This window comes from Chelonoidis abingdonii, chromosome 2, assembly GCF_003597395.2.
Source record: "Chelonoidis abingdonii isolate Lonesome George chromosome 2, CheloAbing_2.0, whole genome shotgun sequence".
NCBI lineage: Eukaryota > Metazoa > Chordata > Testudines > Testudinidae > Chelonoidis > Chelonoidis abingdonii.
This window is the reverse complement of record NC_133770.1, coordinates 231,684,650-231,700,771: the sequence shown is the minus strand read 5'-3', so window position 1 is coordinate 231,700,771 and position 16,122 is coordinate 231,684,650. Positions and strand designations below refer to the sequence as shown.

General features: G+C 39.6%; 1 protein-coding gene across 1 annotated transcript in view; it reads left to right on the top strand.

The window, feature by feature from the left end:
* LOC116836623 (DGAT1/2-independent enzyme synthesizing storage lipids-like) overlaps positions 1 to 16,122 on the top strand; it is a 55,200-nt gene that overhangs the window by 21,902 nt on the left and 17,176 nt on the right. Inside the window, exons 3-5 of the mRNA XM_075063402.1 lie at positions 9,481 to 9,674; positions 14,643 to 14,703; positions 16,019 to 16,100. Of these exons, the coding sequence (XP_074919503.1) occupies positions 9,481 to 9,674; positions 14,643 to 14,703; positions 16,019 to 16,100 (337 nt within the window). The remainder of the gene's footprint in view (positions 1 to 9,480; positions 9,675 to 14,642; positions 14,704 to 16,018; positions 16,101 to 16,122) is intronic.

Below are 16,122 nucleotides of genomic sequence, written 5' to 3'. Positions count from 1 at the left end.
CTTCGGGGTACACACTTTACTGGACAAATTGTGCAACACCTGGAATCGTATATTACATGTCACACACCTGCTGCACTGTCCCTACCACCCACAAAAGTGCAGTGCTGTGGAAAGGTGAAATGTTTGTACTTAGAATAAACTTGCTAAGATTTGGTGACTCCACAGGGTTAAGCTGGCCAGCAGCTTTACCACTAGCCCTTATGGAAATGCGATCCACTCCATCCCAAAGGCATAAACTGAGTCCTTTTGAAATCGTTATGGGACGCCCTATGCGAACTGTGGCTACCATTACTCCAGTCCCAGACTTGAATTTGACTCACAGTACGCTCCTGCAATATTGCAAGGGATAATGCAAGCTGTAAGTCACTTCCATTCACAGTTCAGCCGCCTGGCCGACGGAACCCACCTCTGACTCCTTGCCACAACCTTGAGCCAGGTGACTGGGTCTACGTACGGCATCACCATCGAAAACACGCCTTGGAACCTCGGTGGAAGGGTCCTCATCAGGTACTGCTTACTACCCAGACAGCTGTTAAGCTATCTGGCATCGCAGCATGGATACATGCTTCACAGTGTAAGAAGACACCCTCCCCGGCAAACCAATCAACACCTCAGTGACTGCGCAGAGTCAGTTTTGACTCCAGAAGAAGACGTAGAGGAACAGCCTGCATATACCTTACAATCTACCTCTCGTAAGGGTTGCCAGAAGCAGACGACAACCTAAAGCAAGGCCAAAAGCACAGTAGTGAGCCTAGCGCCTGCTGCCTGGGTGACATAAAACCGCACTGCGGTTCCCTCAGTTGAGGTTGTCAGAACCAGAAGGGCCTTGCCTCCAACATGCACCTCTGGTGGTGCCTGTTCTCGGCTGCTGGTATCTTAAGATCTGGGGAGCCCACAATGACAATTCTTTTATTCCAGCAGCAAGTGTGGATAGCTCAGACCCTTAATATTTCCAAATGCTGGGTCTGCAGCCACATCCCAGCCCCACTCTCAAGCTGGTGTTCCTGTCCTGGCTTATCCACTCAATTCCCCAGACCTTACTGGGGCCTCGTCCATTAACAAAACATGGAACAGTAATGACACTTGGGGAAACAGTGGGAATAAATGCATCTAAATGGATAAGTGTGGTGGGGGGGAGAAAGGTCATTGGTGTTGGGTGTGTAATGGGACAGGGCTGATCTGGGAAAAAGCCATTGCCTTCAGCATATTGTGGCAAATGGTGTATGGGATTATTCAAACAAACTAAAGAGTGGGGGGACTGGGTACGGGATATGAATTTTTCTCTCAACCTGGATCAAACAGAAAAATCAATCTCATGTTCACCCTACAGTAATCTTAGTAAAAATAGTTACTACTCGTTCTAATGCCATACAAAACACTACCACTCCTCGTAAGGAGATATACCTGTTGCCCTTTGGAGGATATTACTCCTCATTTGTAGATACCTATAAACAAATGGATGCAATCGACCCTTCCCAGCCTTAATAGGCCATCATTGGGTTTGTGGACCAAAGCTTATCTGTATTACCAGCTCACTGGTCAGGTATCTGTTATCCCAGCCAACTCTTCCCACAATTCCGAGTACTTAGAGTCCCTTCCACGAGAACGCCTCCGTATAATTTCAGGCGAAAAAGAAGGGACTTAACAGATGCCCAATGGTATATACATAACATAAGCCCTTAACTTGGGAAGAGGCTATTGGCACTTCCTTTATTCCACTTGGGGAGTAATACACCAGCAAAAAGACTCCTAGAGGCTACATGCAGTGGTTGAAATAATGGCAAATAAAACCGGAGAAAGTTTAAAAACCCTGGCCACAGAAACAGGGGTGATCAGACAGGTGGCTCTCCAAAACCGTCAGCATTAGACATAGTGCTGGCGGCCAAAGGAGGGACCTGTGCCCTTCATTGGGAAGAATGTTGTGTGTTTATACCTGACCATACCAATGAGGTGATAGATCTCGCTAACCACTTAGAACAAATCGCATATCTTCCTCATGAAGAGCCCAGTCTCTTTATGGAAGTGGCTAAGTAACCTGTTCAATTTCTCTGGCATAGGAAACTGGTGTTTTCAGGGAGCCCTAAACTATCCTGTTTGGAATCTTAGTGATTTTGTCTATGCTTTCAGTTAATCTCCTGTTGCATCCAGAATTGTGTCACTCAGGTAAACTGCCCCAAAACAGAGTGCTAATATGATGATTTTGAATATCACTGATGAGCAAAGAGGATAAGGAACGGTTAATTTGTGGAACCCAGTGATGGTTGGTCATGGCGTACCTGACCAAAAAGGAGGGATTGTGAAAGTAGAATGAATTATATTGTTAAGAATAGAAAGAATTAAAGAAATGTTGTCTGCACCTTTAAGCAAAGTTGTTGGAATGTGCAAAATCCAGGTGTCAGGAACACAGACATTAGCAGTAGAACAATTGCACCGTTTAAGGGCAATTGGAAAAAGTATTAGCCTTAGATCGATACAATCAGTTAAGGAAGTAGGATATGCATGCTGTGTCACAGGTAGTTTTTTCCTGTCTTTTGCTTCTTTGTTCTTTTGTCTAACTCCTGCTCTTTTAGCTGTATAAATAAGACTGTTGAGGCCTTGCATGGCACTCACATATTCTGAATGTTATTGGAGGAGCGCTGCGCTAATAAACAGAGTGGTCTGACAAATTGTGAGTCCTGAATCTAACTTTGACACTGGTAAAATCCCAGAGACCTTGCAGCATATCTTGTATCCTTCATTCTTTCTAATACCTCATCAGGCTTAATACTAAAAAAGACCTCACCCCTCAAAGGGGAGATCTTCGACCCTTTCTTTAGTCTCTGGTTGGAGACAAGAAGATTTCAACTAAGCAAAGTATCTTAAGAAAATTACAGATGAAACTGCTGTTGTTGGAAAATATGAAGAGTCATAACATGCCCTCAAAACGTATTTATCAATCTTTTAGCCATGTGAAGCAATAACATTTGCTAACTTTCTCTCATCTTCTGATAAAAATTTGATGAACAGCTCTAATTTTTCCCATGAATGATATTGTTAGCTTCAATGACTGATAATTTGAGGCCCAAAGTAGATGACCAAAATAGTTTTCTGGCTAATATTTCAATTTTCTTATCCTCTTAATCAGAAGGAGTAGAATGAGTGGTGTTGCAATTCCTCTCGAGACCTTTACCTCTCAGTTCCCAGAAACTCAACTCCATTCTGAACTCATCACTCAGGTTTTTACTATATGCCAATAAAGAACTACAATGAGTAGATCAGGTTCAAGCTTAGATGGCGGGTACTGGGTATATCACTGTCATCACAACCACAAATCCCCAAAGAATACAGTCATTGATTACTTTATATACAATTTTAACTATCTACTGACACATCTTCCATTTTATAACATATCATGTGCTCTGTGATTGATCTATTAACTTATAGGAACCAATGTCCATACAGATCATGAGCTGTTCATGTGCCACACAGCTGTCATCCATTACACATCATTCACTTCCCTACTATTTCTTTATCTACTAGTTACATATTTACAAGGCTACTGTGACTATTTCTGTGAATTCACGTCTTGTTAATTAATTTCCTTGTTTGGAATAGGCCGACACATGGTGCCTCGTGTTGTTCTTTGAATGGTTGCCCCGACCAGTAGGGAATTAGGTATAGGATGGGTATGAAAGTAGAGAAACCTTCCTGAGGAAGAGGATACAGTTTGCCTATGTTTTTAGATATTGGCTGAACTGATGTTGGGTTGGACCAAATAAGTTTAGCAGATTGTGGTAAACCAACCAACAAAGGTAGAGGAAATCTGGAGGACAAGCACGAACCAAGAATATTCAATATAGAAGGAGAAGTTTCCACAATCAAAGTGTGGAACTTTAAAAGTCAAGGTTTGTAATTTTAAAATAGCCACCATCCTTTCAATCAATTATTGGAAAGCTACTGCTTCCACAGATGGAGAATAAGCAGTAGTTTTTTATGTCCTTTACTTGGTCTCATGTGTTCTCAGTAACATGCATAATACAGATCCAGCCAATAAAGCCAGTGAGACCAAGGCCATTCTATCCAAGATTCAGTCATCAGATCCAATTCATACCCTTGACCATAATATTGAAAGGATCTTGAGTCCTAATATCTCTTGTTATGATCAGGCGGATATGAGAGAGCCAATGGTACCGGCTGATCTGAACTGGATATTACTCAGATAAAGGTTGTGATCTTGGATCTGATAGTGAGAGTAGAGGTGACAGCAGTGGATCTGATAGAACTGATCATAGAGATAATATATGTGGAGATCCCAAAGGGAAGTGGAACTGGAGGTGAAATCACCGTTCTTCTCTTCTCTTATTCTCTGGAGGTAAGGAAAGACATGCTGAAGAAGAGCTCCTCTTATTTGTTCTTGATCTTTTTTGTGCATCTGAGACTGCTAAGGACTCAATGAGGGCTGGATCTGAACCATTTCTGTGAGAGAATGAATAGGAGGATTGGAACCAGAATGTTGCACAAGAGTAGTTCTTGCTGGCTATAGTTGCACTCCATAAGCCGCAGGTTTAAGAAAAGCTTCCCAAGTACTTGAAACTGGCAAAGTATCTTGGTTACACACTGATTCCAAAGACTTTGATGCCTGTATCTTAGCTCTGCTCACAGAATTTTTATGTGCCATAATCTTATTCAGATTCGTAGACTCTGGATTTGATAAATTTTCCATTCTTGGAATAGTTCTTCTAACAGAGGTGGTTTCCATAGGTAGATTTCTCTCATCTTGTCTCAGATCTGCAGACCTGGAGACTTTCTTAGCCTCATTCTTCTCTTTCTCTGAAGGTGGCACAGCCGATGCTGCTGGAGTTGAAGATGCCCTCAGAATGGACAGAGGTCATTATGTTTCTCCTTATCTTTCTGATCTGAAGGACCTAGAGCTAAGGGTGGTCTGGGCTTATCCCATGGATCTGATGTCTTGTCAGATCCCAACTGAGCTGACAATGCCTCCTGAAGGAGTATAAGCAATCTATTCTGTCTCTCCTTCTTAGCTCTCGGAGTAAACATGGTGCAGATTGAGCACTTTGATGGAAAATGTCTCTATCTGAAGTAGAATGTGCATCTGAGACCAGAAACATCTTCAGTAGGAGACACAATGTTTGAATCTGGGGTTCTTCTTCAGCTCCACCATTTGAATTTTTCCATTAAAATTTGTATTGTAAAACTAAACTATCCTACCTATGTAAACTAGAAACTAATTACAATCCTTAATTCTAACTTCAGAACTACTGAAGGGTTTTTAAAGCATCAGAGCAAAGGTCCAGAAAGGTTCAGAGTCCATCACTGCAAGCCACAGGAAGGAATTGAGGAGGCTATGGATTGCCATGCCTCTTTGTATAGCCTGGCCCCTAGAATTTTCAGGAACACTGAAGCAGGGTCTGAGCACTGCTAGTTAGGTTCCATTGTCAGAGTGGCTTGGCTGATGCATTTCATGAGTGGGAATATGCAGAAGCCACTGTGAGGAGAACTGTTCTTTCAGAGATTGGTTTCTTATTACACTGTACTTCTTTCGTGTATAAGGAATTATTTTATATAGTATATTTCTTTATTACTGTAAATTTATAGGTGAATGACCATACCTTTTAAAGTTTAAAGTTTCAAAAAATTTTCTAGTCATTTCCCACCATAATTACACTACCATTATTCCACTGGTAGCTGGAGGTTTGTTAATGCAATTCAAATTTACCTAGGAGCTAGTGGTTTGTTTGTCTCTATGCTATTCTCCTTAGAAGCTGTTTCAAAGAATAATCCCCACTTCCCATACTGCTCAGCATAGTGTGGATGATTCAGTTTTTGTATTCATTTAAAGTTAAATATCTTTGTAAGAAGCTTCTTTAAACCAACTGAAAATAGACTGAGGAACTCAACTTTAGTAATCTTTATTTCATTTGTAACCCAAAATCTCAGAGCTACATTTGTGAACTCAGAAAGATAAAAGGTAACAACATTTCCCAATATACATCTGTAGTGTCAAAAATTCTTACTACCCTTAACATAATTATGTTACTGGAGCAATTTGGAAAAACAGAAAACATTTTTAATCTTGGTATGGGTCTCTTGGTATTCTGATATATACCATGTTTCTCTGTGTTGCGACTCTTTGTCCCTTGTCCTCAGCCTACAAGAAGTTATAGTTTATAACCCACTCAAAAGTTCTTAGTTTCTCAGTAGGATAATGTTAACGTTAGGCTTATTTTTGGGTGTTGTGTATATATTCTAGGTAGGCAGCTGTGACTTTTTTTTTAACTCATTCAAATTAAGTGAGGGTGTTAGCCAGGATTCTCTCAACCCAAAGCTCAGAGTAACTGTTCTCTTTGTGAGACAGTGTCAGGAATAAATCAGTGGGTGACCCAGCGCATCCGTCTGATTAAAGATTGACACAAACCGAAAGAGCTTTCATCCCAAATTACTGTTTTATTAGAACTCAGGCACAAAGATATGCAAAATGTTAATGCGCCCCCAAATAATAATGACCTATGGTCTGAAGGGGTCTCAAGTGATCAAATGACAAGGTTCAAGTGGCCAGTTGAGTGCCTATCACTTTGGATTCCAAGAAATGTCCAGAAGGTCAAATCCAAATTCATCAGACCTATCTACCCCTTTTAGGTTAGCAGCTACTACAAGTATATCAACAACATGTCAATCAAAGAAAAAACATTAAGCAAGCACATTTTAAGCTGTTAGTCCTGCAGCTGTCTTTCCACACAACAACAGTCCAAAGATATAGCTAGACTTCCTGGTTTTTTAAGACACAATTTCAGTACTTTCAAAGAAAGCTTTAACAGGAAGGCAAGCAGGGTCATGCCCAACTCTCGTGGTCACTCAGCCGCCACTATCCGGCTCATTTAGTTATGCTAAGGCTGCTACAAAGGCCTACTGACTAGCTTTAGCTATTTTTAGCAATGAGCACATTAACTGATATTCCAGTTACTGGCAATGGCCTAAAAACATTAGGCATTCTTTTGGTTGTCAAAATGTCTTCTAACAAAGGGAGCACACAAGAAAGGGCTGTTTAGTTTCAAGCTGTACATTTATAAAACAATTCTGATTTCCAAGTGAGCCTCAGACAAAGTCTCAGAAGTTTTTAATGTAAAAGTGAGAAAAACTATGGACCAAATTCTGCAGTCACTGAAGTCAGAATTTAGCCTTATTTGTATTCATCAACAGATGCAGTAGTAGTAACTGAAAAATACAAAGACCTTTCAGCACAGTCATGTCACCCTGCAGTAACTTCCTTGGTTTTATTCTATCACTTTGTTTGTTCTTTGTCTGGATAACTCCATTTATTCTGGGGCTGCTGAAGCAGGGTGAGCTTGAGCCTGGGATGGTTTTTGGGGAGAAAACAGAAAAGGAAAAAAAAAAACAAGAGGGGAAGAGCAGATGGCAGCTTTCTTCCTGGAGTGCTGCTGCAAGCAGGCTAAACAGACAGTGGTGGACACAGCTGGTGGAGTCTGTAGGGAAGTTGGCCAACAATGGGAGAGAGGCAAGTAGTGAGTGAGGCAGCAATCAGCACAGGAAAGAAGGGACGCACTAAGTGGAGAGCCAGTGGATAGGGACCTCAGTGGCCCAGGTGTGTCTTTGAAGGGGTGCCAGGAACAAAGCTGAAATGGAATAAGGCCAGTTCAGGAGGGACAGAAAAGACAGAGATACTAGGAAAGTAGGGATAACCACAAAAGGAACAGTACCTAGGAAAAGGAAAGACAGCGGTATAAAGGGAAAAGAGAAAATGTTAAAGGAAGAACAGTAGAACTAAACAAGAGGAAAAATAGCAAAGGAGTCTCTAAGTAATCTAAGAAATTATTAGAAAAACATTGTTAGAAAATGCTGAGAAAATTAAAGTAAATGAAATGCAAAGGAAATGAGCTGTAATTAAAGAGAAACAGACTAAAGAAAAATATGGAGGAAGTGAGATGTAAGTAAGGACTGTAAAACAAAACATCCAGACAGAATCTTAAGGTGTACAAAGTGACGTGACAGAATTAGAGAAATTGCCAGAGAGGAAAGGGACTGTAAGCCGGAACATAACAGAGAGATAATCAATCTTCTTCAGTCAAGAAGCCAACACATCACATTAACGAACACATGCCTTTATTTAAGCTTGAGGCAAAACAGTAAACAAAGATTGCACAAGAGGATTACTCAAGATATAATTAAACATCCATTCATAGGTCTCACCCCCACTCTGAATTTTAGGGTACAGATGTGGGGACCTGCATGGACACTTCTAAGCTTAATTACCTGCTTAGATCTGGTCTCGCTGCCACCATCCAGATTTCTGAGTACCCGGAACACACTCTTTCCCCCCAAAACCTTCCCCTCCCTGGGTAGCCTTGAGAGACTCCTCCACCAATTCCCTGGTGAGTCCAGATCCAATTCCCTTGGATCTAAAAAACAAGGAAAAAAATCAATCAGGTTCTTAAAAAGAAGGTTTTTAATTAAAGAAAAGAAAGGTAAAAGAAAGGAGAAAAAAAAAACCTCTGGGAGATAGCATACCAGCTAATCTCACAAACAATAGATTGAAAACACAGGATGTTCCCCTGGGCAAAAACCTTAATACACGCAAGAATACCCAATTTGATAATTCCCCTAATTGCACCAAGACAAGTCACGAAAGAAAATAAACATAAACCTATTTATTCCTTTCTAAAACTTACTACTCTGATAAGAGGCTGGTTTCTTGATCTTTTTCACTCCGGCTGAAACTGAAACTGACTAAACAAAGGAAACTTCCCTCCTTCCTTTTAAAACATCTTGTTGCCCCATTGGTTCCTCTGGTCAGGTGTCAGCTAGGCTATGTGAACTTCTTAAACCTTTATAGGTAAAAGAGGCATTAACCCTTAACTATCTGTTTATGACACATCCTGAGAACCCTTCCTCCGTACTCTGGGCTTCCAGAGGCTGAAAACTGAGAAATTGAAAAGTGAACTTATAACAGTGGGGTTTATGTTCCAGTGCGTTGTATTTTCTAATTCAAAATTCTGCTATTTCATAAATGTAAATTATTACCTATACATTTAATTATATTTCATTAAGATAATAGTAGTTAATATACAGGTAGATAACAGTAACAGTTTATGGTGTAAGCCCAAGAAGTTCCTGCTAAAACAACTAACTCTGATTTACTAGTGATTATTTCCCACTTAACTGATTTCTCCTTTATCCCAGCTGATTGAGATAAAACATAATTTGGCCTCTAAATTGCCTCTGCCCCTCTTCATTGCTCTGATTCAGCGCATTGAATGATCCACTCCACTGAACTCGTTATACTGATTATAACATCCAGTTTTATCAGATATGTAATATGTAGCCACAGTTAAAAATGCTGGAGACGTGTATGTGTGTGTGTATGTGTGTGAGAGAGAGTGTTTGGTTGGATTTAATTTTCAATATGTGAATTATGTAATGAGTTTAATGTGCCATAATGATCTGTACTGTTTTTGTTTATTGCAGGCCTACAACTGTATCTTAAACTGCTTACTGCAGTGTATGGAGGGAGAGAACAATGTGTTGAAATTCTGAAGAAAGGCAGCTTACTGGGTGTTGCACCAGGTGGAGCTCGAGAATCATTCTTTAGTGATGAAAACTACAGTATCTTGTGGGGTAATCGTAAAGGTTTTGCTCAAGTGGCCATAGATGCAAAAGTGGTGAGTGGTCTCCTGCGTGTGTGATGTAAATGTGTAGCCCATTGATTGTTGTGTGTTATAGGGCCCTCTCTTTGCCTGAGTCATAAAGGATGCAAGTCTCTCATAGCCTCTAGCTACAGGGCCTGGTCTGACAGGATGCCTAGGACTATGAGTCACCTAGTTACCTTCCTGTCTCCAGCTAGAGGAAGATTGCTTGTGCTTAACTGGGTTTTAGATCCCTTACACCACCAGTCTGCTAGTCACCCAAAAACTCTGCTCAGGGCAATGGGAGCCCTCACTATGGTTCGCATCCCAGTTCCCAAGCTCTTTTGAAGCATTCCCCTGTGATATCCAGCTCCTGTCACTAGCTGTTGACAGTAATACCTGGTTTGCTATCATCAAGAGAACAGTGTACATGCCAACTTGTTTGAGTCAAGTGAGGATTGGCTCCTATATAACATCACAGCACTGAGATATATTTATAATGAAAACAATCATAAGTTTATTAGCCAAGATTTCAGAGAGAGTGAGTAAGGATAATGATGGAAACAGAAAGGTTACATATAAAACAAAATCCCTATATACTTTCTAGAGACTAAACTTAACTTTTAACAGGCTAACCATCTGTCTAAAACCAGTCATTTCTCACCTAAATGTCCTTTACAGTGCTCCAACCAGGGCAGGTTGGGATCTCATTTTCATGAATGTAATCATACTGCCCAATTATATCCTCAGATGCAGGAAAAAGAGGTGTCCTTTTGCCTTCTCCTTATATCTTTCCAAATCCATTGTTTGTCTCCAGAGTATGGATAATCTCTCTTTTTTCTCCAAGGTTTATTCCCTGGTGTGCTGACTTCATGTTAACTTCACATCCTTATGTTGACTTAGTATGCAAACAGGGATTCCATTGTGTTGTTTCTAAGGATGTCAATGAATTGCAGTACACTGATGTGATAAACCAAAAAAAAATTAATCGCGATTAAAAAAATTAATCGTGATTAATCACAGTTTTAATCGTACTGTTAAACAATAGAACACCCATAGACATTTATTAAACATTTTTGGATGTTCTTCTACATTTTCAAATATATTGATTTCAGTTACAACACAAAATACAAAGTGTATAGTGCTCACTTTAAATTATAATTTATTACAAATATTAGAATTGTAAAAAACAAAATAAATAATATTTTTCAATTCACCTCATACAAATACCATAGTGCAATCTCTTTATCGTGAAAGTGAAATTTACAAATGTAGATTTTTTTTTGGTCACATAACTGCACTCAAAAACAAAACAATGTAAAACTTCAGCGCCTACAAGTCCACTCAGTTCTACTTATTGTTCAGCCAATCTCTAAGACAAACAAGTTGTTTACAGTTATGGGAGACGATGCTGCCCCCTTCTTATTTACAATGTCACCTGAAAGTGAGAACAGCCATTTGCATGCCACTTTTGTAGCTGGTGTTGCATGGTATTTACATTCCAGATATGCTAAACATTCATATACCCTTTCATGCTTTGGCCACCATTCCAGAGGACATGCTTCCGTGCTCATGATGCTCGTTAAAAACAATACATTAATTAACTTAGTGATTGAGCTCCTTGGGGGATGTAATGTCTCCTGCATTTTTACCCACATTCTGCCATATATTTCATGTTATAGCAGTCTTGAATGATGACCTAGCACATGTTGTTACTTTTAAGAACACTTTCACTGCAGATTTGACAAGCCACAAAGAATGTACCAATGTGAGATTTCTAAAGATAGCTACTGCACTCAACCGAAGGTTTAAGAATCTGAAGTGCCTTCCAAACTCTGAGAGAGACGAGATGTGGAGCATGCTTTTAGAAGTCTTAAAAAAGCAACACTTTGATACGGAAACTACAGAACATGAGCCACCAAAAAAGAAAATCAACCTTCTGCTGGTAGCATCTGACTCTCATGATGAAAATGAATGCACATCAGTCTGCACTGCTTTGAATCATTATCGAGCAGAACCCATCATCAGCATGGACGCATGTCCCCTGGGCTGGTGGTTGCAGCATGAAGGGACATTTGATTCTTTAGTGCAGGGATGGCCAAACTATGGCTGGCGAGCCACATGTGGCTCTTTTACCGTTAAAGTGCGGCTTGCAAGCCCTCCGTGCAGCCCCGCTTTCTCCACCTACCAGACTGGGAGGGGGGAGCTCAGGACCTCTGCCTTGCAGGGGGGTGGTGAGGTAAGCGGGTCTGTCCAGCAAGGAAGGGGGTCTAGGGGCTTCAGCCCTGCGGGTGCACCATCTCCCGGCAGGTGTGCCCTGGTTCTCAGACTTCTGAAGATTGTTGTATGCAGCTCGGAGAACCAGTAAATTTGGCCACCTCTGCATTAGCGCATCTGGCACGTAACTATCTTGAGACGTCAGCTACAAGAGTGCCAAGTGAATGCCTGTTCTCACTTTCAGGTGACATTGTAAACAAGAAGCTGGCAGGATTACCTCCTGCAAAAGTAAACAAATTAGTTTGTCTGAGCGATTAGCTGAACAAGAAGTAGGACTGAGTGGACTTGTAGGCTCTAAAGTTTCACATTGTTTTATTTTTGAGTGCAGTCTTTTTGTATATAATTCTACATTTGTAAGTTCAACTTTTATAATAAAGAGATTGCACTAGAGTACTCATATTTTGTGAACTGAAAAATTATATTTCTTTTGTTTTTTACAGTGCAAATATTTATAATAAAAAATGAAGTGAGCACCGTACACTTTGCACTCTGTATTGTAATTGACATCAATATATTTGACAATGTGGAAAACTTCCAAAAATATTTAAATAAATGGTATTCTATTGTTTAACAGCGCTATTAATCATGCGATTAATCACAATTAATTATTTAATCATTCGACAGCCCTAATCAGAACCTCTTTAAACAAAAACCTACATTAAAACATGTAGTCTATTGTAATCCCACAGCAATGTGAAGCTTTAGCAGAAGATATATTTTATAAACCAGATTATTGTATATAAAAGAAATATAATGGATCTCCCCCTAGAAAAGGAATAGTATTGATGAGAGACTTACTTTGTATGCTTCAAGCAGTGTTTCTCCAAGATTTCATTTTAGGATGTAGCTAAGCCACTGAATAGCTTCAATGTGTGTCCCGAGGGCCCTATGTGATCCCAAATGGAGCATCTGATTCCGTAGTGGTCTGTGTATTTGAACTGTTGTCTACATCAGAGTTTCCTGTGCCACATTTCACAGGTCAGAGACAAAGCATACCTGCCAATAGTGGGGGGATGGAGTGAGGATGGTAGCTTCAGCAGATGTTACTGGGCATGCTCAGTCTGTGTGAACATGCTCAGTACAAGCCAAGCAACAACTCTGCCGGGGCATGTGACCCCACGTGCCTCCTCACTCATCACCTCTGTCACACAGAACTGGTAAAGTGGGTGAGGTATCATCTTTTATTAGACCAACTTCTATTGGTGAGACAAGCTTTTTAGCTATTAACAGATTTCTTCCTCAGGTCTAGGAAAGGTACTTAGAGAGTCACAGCTAAATACAAGATCAAACAGACAGAATATATGATAATTACTTATGCTAAACTAAGGAACCATTCAAGGTGAAGTGTCCCGTTAACATCCCTGTAGTCACAGGACAAAAAGGGGGCTAGTGGATTACAGATTGTTATAATAATAAAGACACTGGATTTATGGCTTAAGACGATGTTTTTTAGTGTTAAGCAAAGCTATGAATTTACATTCAATATTATGAAAAAAATAAAGAGCTTGAGTCAAATGTCAGCAGAGTAGAATGAAGAATTATTTTGAATGTTTGTTTACAATGGACAACAGTAGGCTGTCACAGGGATGTTGCACAAGAAGTACATTCACTGTTAAAGTGTGGTCTGCACTATAACAAAATTTCAGAACCTCTGGTCTAATTTATGTCTCTGATAAACCTCTTGGGATAGGGACTAAGGGGGAAAAAGTTCTGTATCATCCCATATGGGTGATTGGCGCTCAATCTATAATAATAATAATGAAGGAGCTGTCACAACGTAAGGTTTAGAAAGGATATTTGCTTTGACGTGATCTAATCTCAATGTGTGCTTCAGAGAGATGATAACCTGCAACATTTGAGAGAAAAATAATTTTCTGAAAAGTTACAACTTCTTAAAACTATTTTAAATATTAAAGGCATTAGAAAGTAAACATTCAATTAGGCAAGGGCATCCTTTCTTCTTTCCCCCTCCTCTGATATTTGCAAGAGTTTCATAATTCAGATGAGATTTTTACATTGCATAGTCTGTGTAAGTTTTCTATAGGACTTGTGCTGCATTTTAGTTTCTGCTTCCAAAATTTTGTTACCAAAATAATATCTATATCTGGATGGTTTTTTGTCTAACTCACTAGTATTCTGACTTCTTAGGCACTGAAAAAAAATTGCTGAACAGGATTCCTGAAGCTGATAATTCTGATATCTGTGGAATTATTTTTCTTCTTCTAAGTATTATTCTATCAGTGTTGTTTTATTGTTCATTGTGATGATAATGAATACATATGATTTAAGAGACAAAGAGTCCTATGACACCTTATAGACTAACATGACATGCGTCTGACAAAGTGGGTATTCACCCACAAAAGCTTATGCTCCAATACATTTGTTAGTCTATAAGGTGCCACAGGACTCTGTCGCTTTTTACAGATCCAGACTAACACAGCTACCCCTCTGATTCATGTGATTTAGGTTCTAAGAACCCTCAGAAAATGGAGCCTCACCTGGTACCTAACTAGCTGTAGTTTTAACTGACAAACATGTGACTCCTTTTGAGTTTCTAGTCATGATAATTTATCTGTTTCATTTTGATTAATGGGATGGTAAAGTTGACTATAACCACAATATAAAGATGCGAAATGACTCTATTCAAAGCAGATGCAAGATTTAAAAGAAAAAAATGAGGCTGAACTATTGTCCATAGTCTTACCACTTCTTTTCCTTATTTCTTAGCCCATCATCCCTTTGTTTACTCAGAATATTCGGGAAGTCTGTAGAACACTTGGAACAACATGTAAGATTTACTTCATATGTAGCTTTTCAAAGTCATAGAGTTTTCTTTTATTCATATTTTCAAAATCAACTGTTTCTGGGAAATACTCATCTTGTGAATTTCTTTCTAAACTTTTGTTCTCTTCTAACTCTGGTAACTGTTTCTTGTGATGTAAACTCTTCTGGGTTGTCTAATCTTAATGTGTATTTATTGGACTAGGTATTAATTGTACTTTACATGGTGACACATCTTAAACTGGTACTTGGTATGCATGAGGTAATGGAAGCATAGATTATTATTTTCAAGGTTATGTGCCCTGAATATTGTTTGACCTTCATGTTGCCTTTAACCAAATCACTTAAGATTTGTTAGTTACAATCAGACACCATTTTGATTCAGGGACTCTGCCAGCTTCTAAGCTTATCTACTATCCTCCCCTCCTTTTTTTTTTTTTAATAGAAGAAACCTGGACAGCAAAGTCATACCTACAGTCTTAACTAGCGAATCATGATGAGGGTAGATGTTAATAACAATTGTTCTGGAAGAGGCAACAGAAGTCTTGGGCGAGAGGAACTTCACACTGAAGATTCCACCCATGTCAACGATATGACAGAGTACTAAAGAAGAAAAGACATTTTGATACAAGGACACGGGATTAATCCATGAGACCCCCCAACAGGAATTGAAATTTGATTCTTTTAACTAGATGCTAGATTGTGCAATTACCAGTCAGGTTAAAGGAATGTTTTCATAGCAGCTTCAAAAAGGGGTGGAGAACACAGCAGTATTTATTTAGGATGTTGTATTGATATTCCAAAACACTCCCTCACATATACCAGAAAGAATAAACCTTACTTACCAACAATGCAGGCACTTAGAGACTACAGTTGTTGGACACCATGATGACATGCGCGATTATTTAATGCGAGTGATTAGTGTGATGTGATTGAATCTAACAGCAGGATCAAACTTCCAAAATGCGTGTTCTGGAATATATGTTGTACTAAATTTAAGGATGACATTCCTCTTTTCCAAATGCTTTGTGCTCTGCGCATTAACTCTAACACTCCTGTTAAAACAGTTGCTACGTCTGGTGAACGCAGCAGCCCAGCTGAAATAAGTATAAAGCACATTTCTATGCTTAACAAATGACCACAGGTCAGAGCTTGGCGCGGCCTTGATTGCAACCATCTCAATAGATCTGAGTTGGCCAGCTGTGGACCTTCAGGAAGCAGGAAAGCCAGTTATAATATTTCAAGAATTACTTTTGCTAGCGGCAAACAAGAAAGCCAAGAAAGGCACCTCCTATACCTCAGACTAATACTCAAAAAAACAGATATTAAAAGTGCCAGGGTGTGGTTGGATGACTGCAACGTACATGATGAAAAGTTTAGCAATAGTGTCAGGGTGTTTGAAAGGTAAGTGTTTTACTATAAGTAA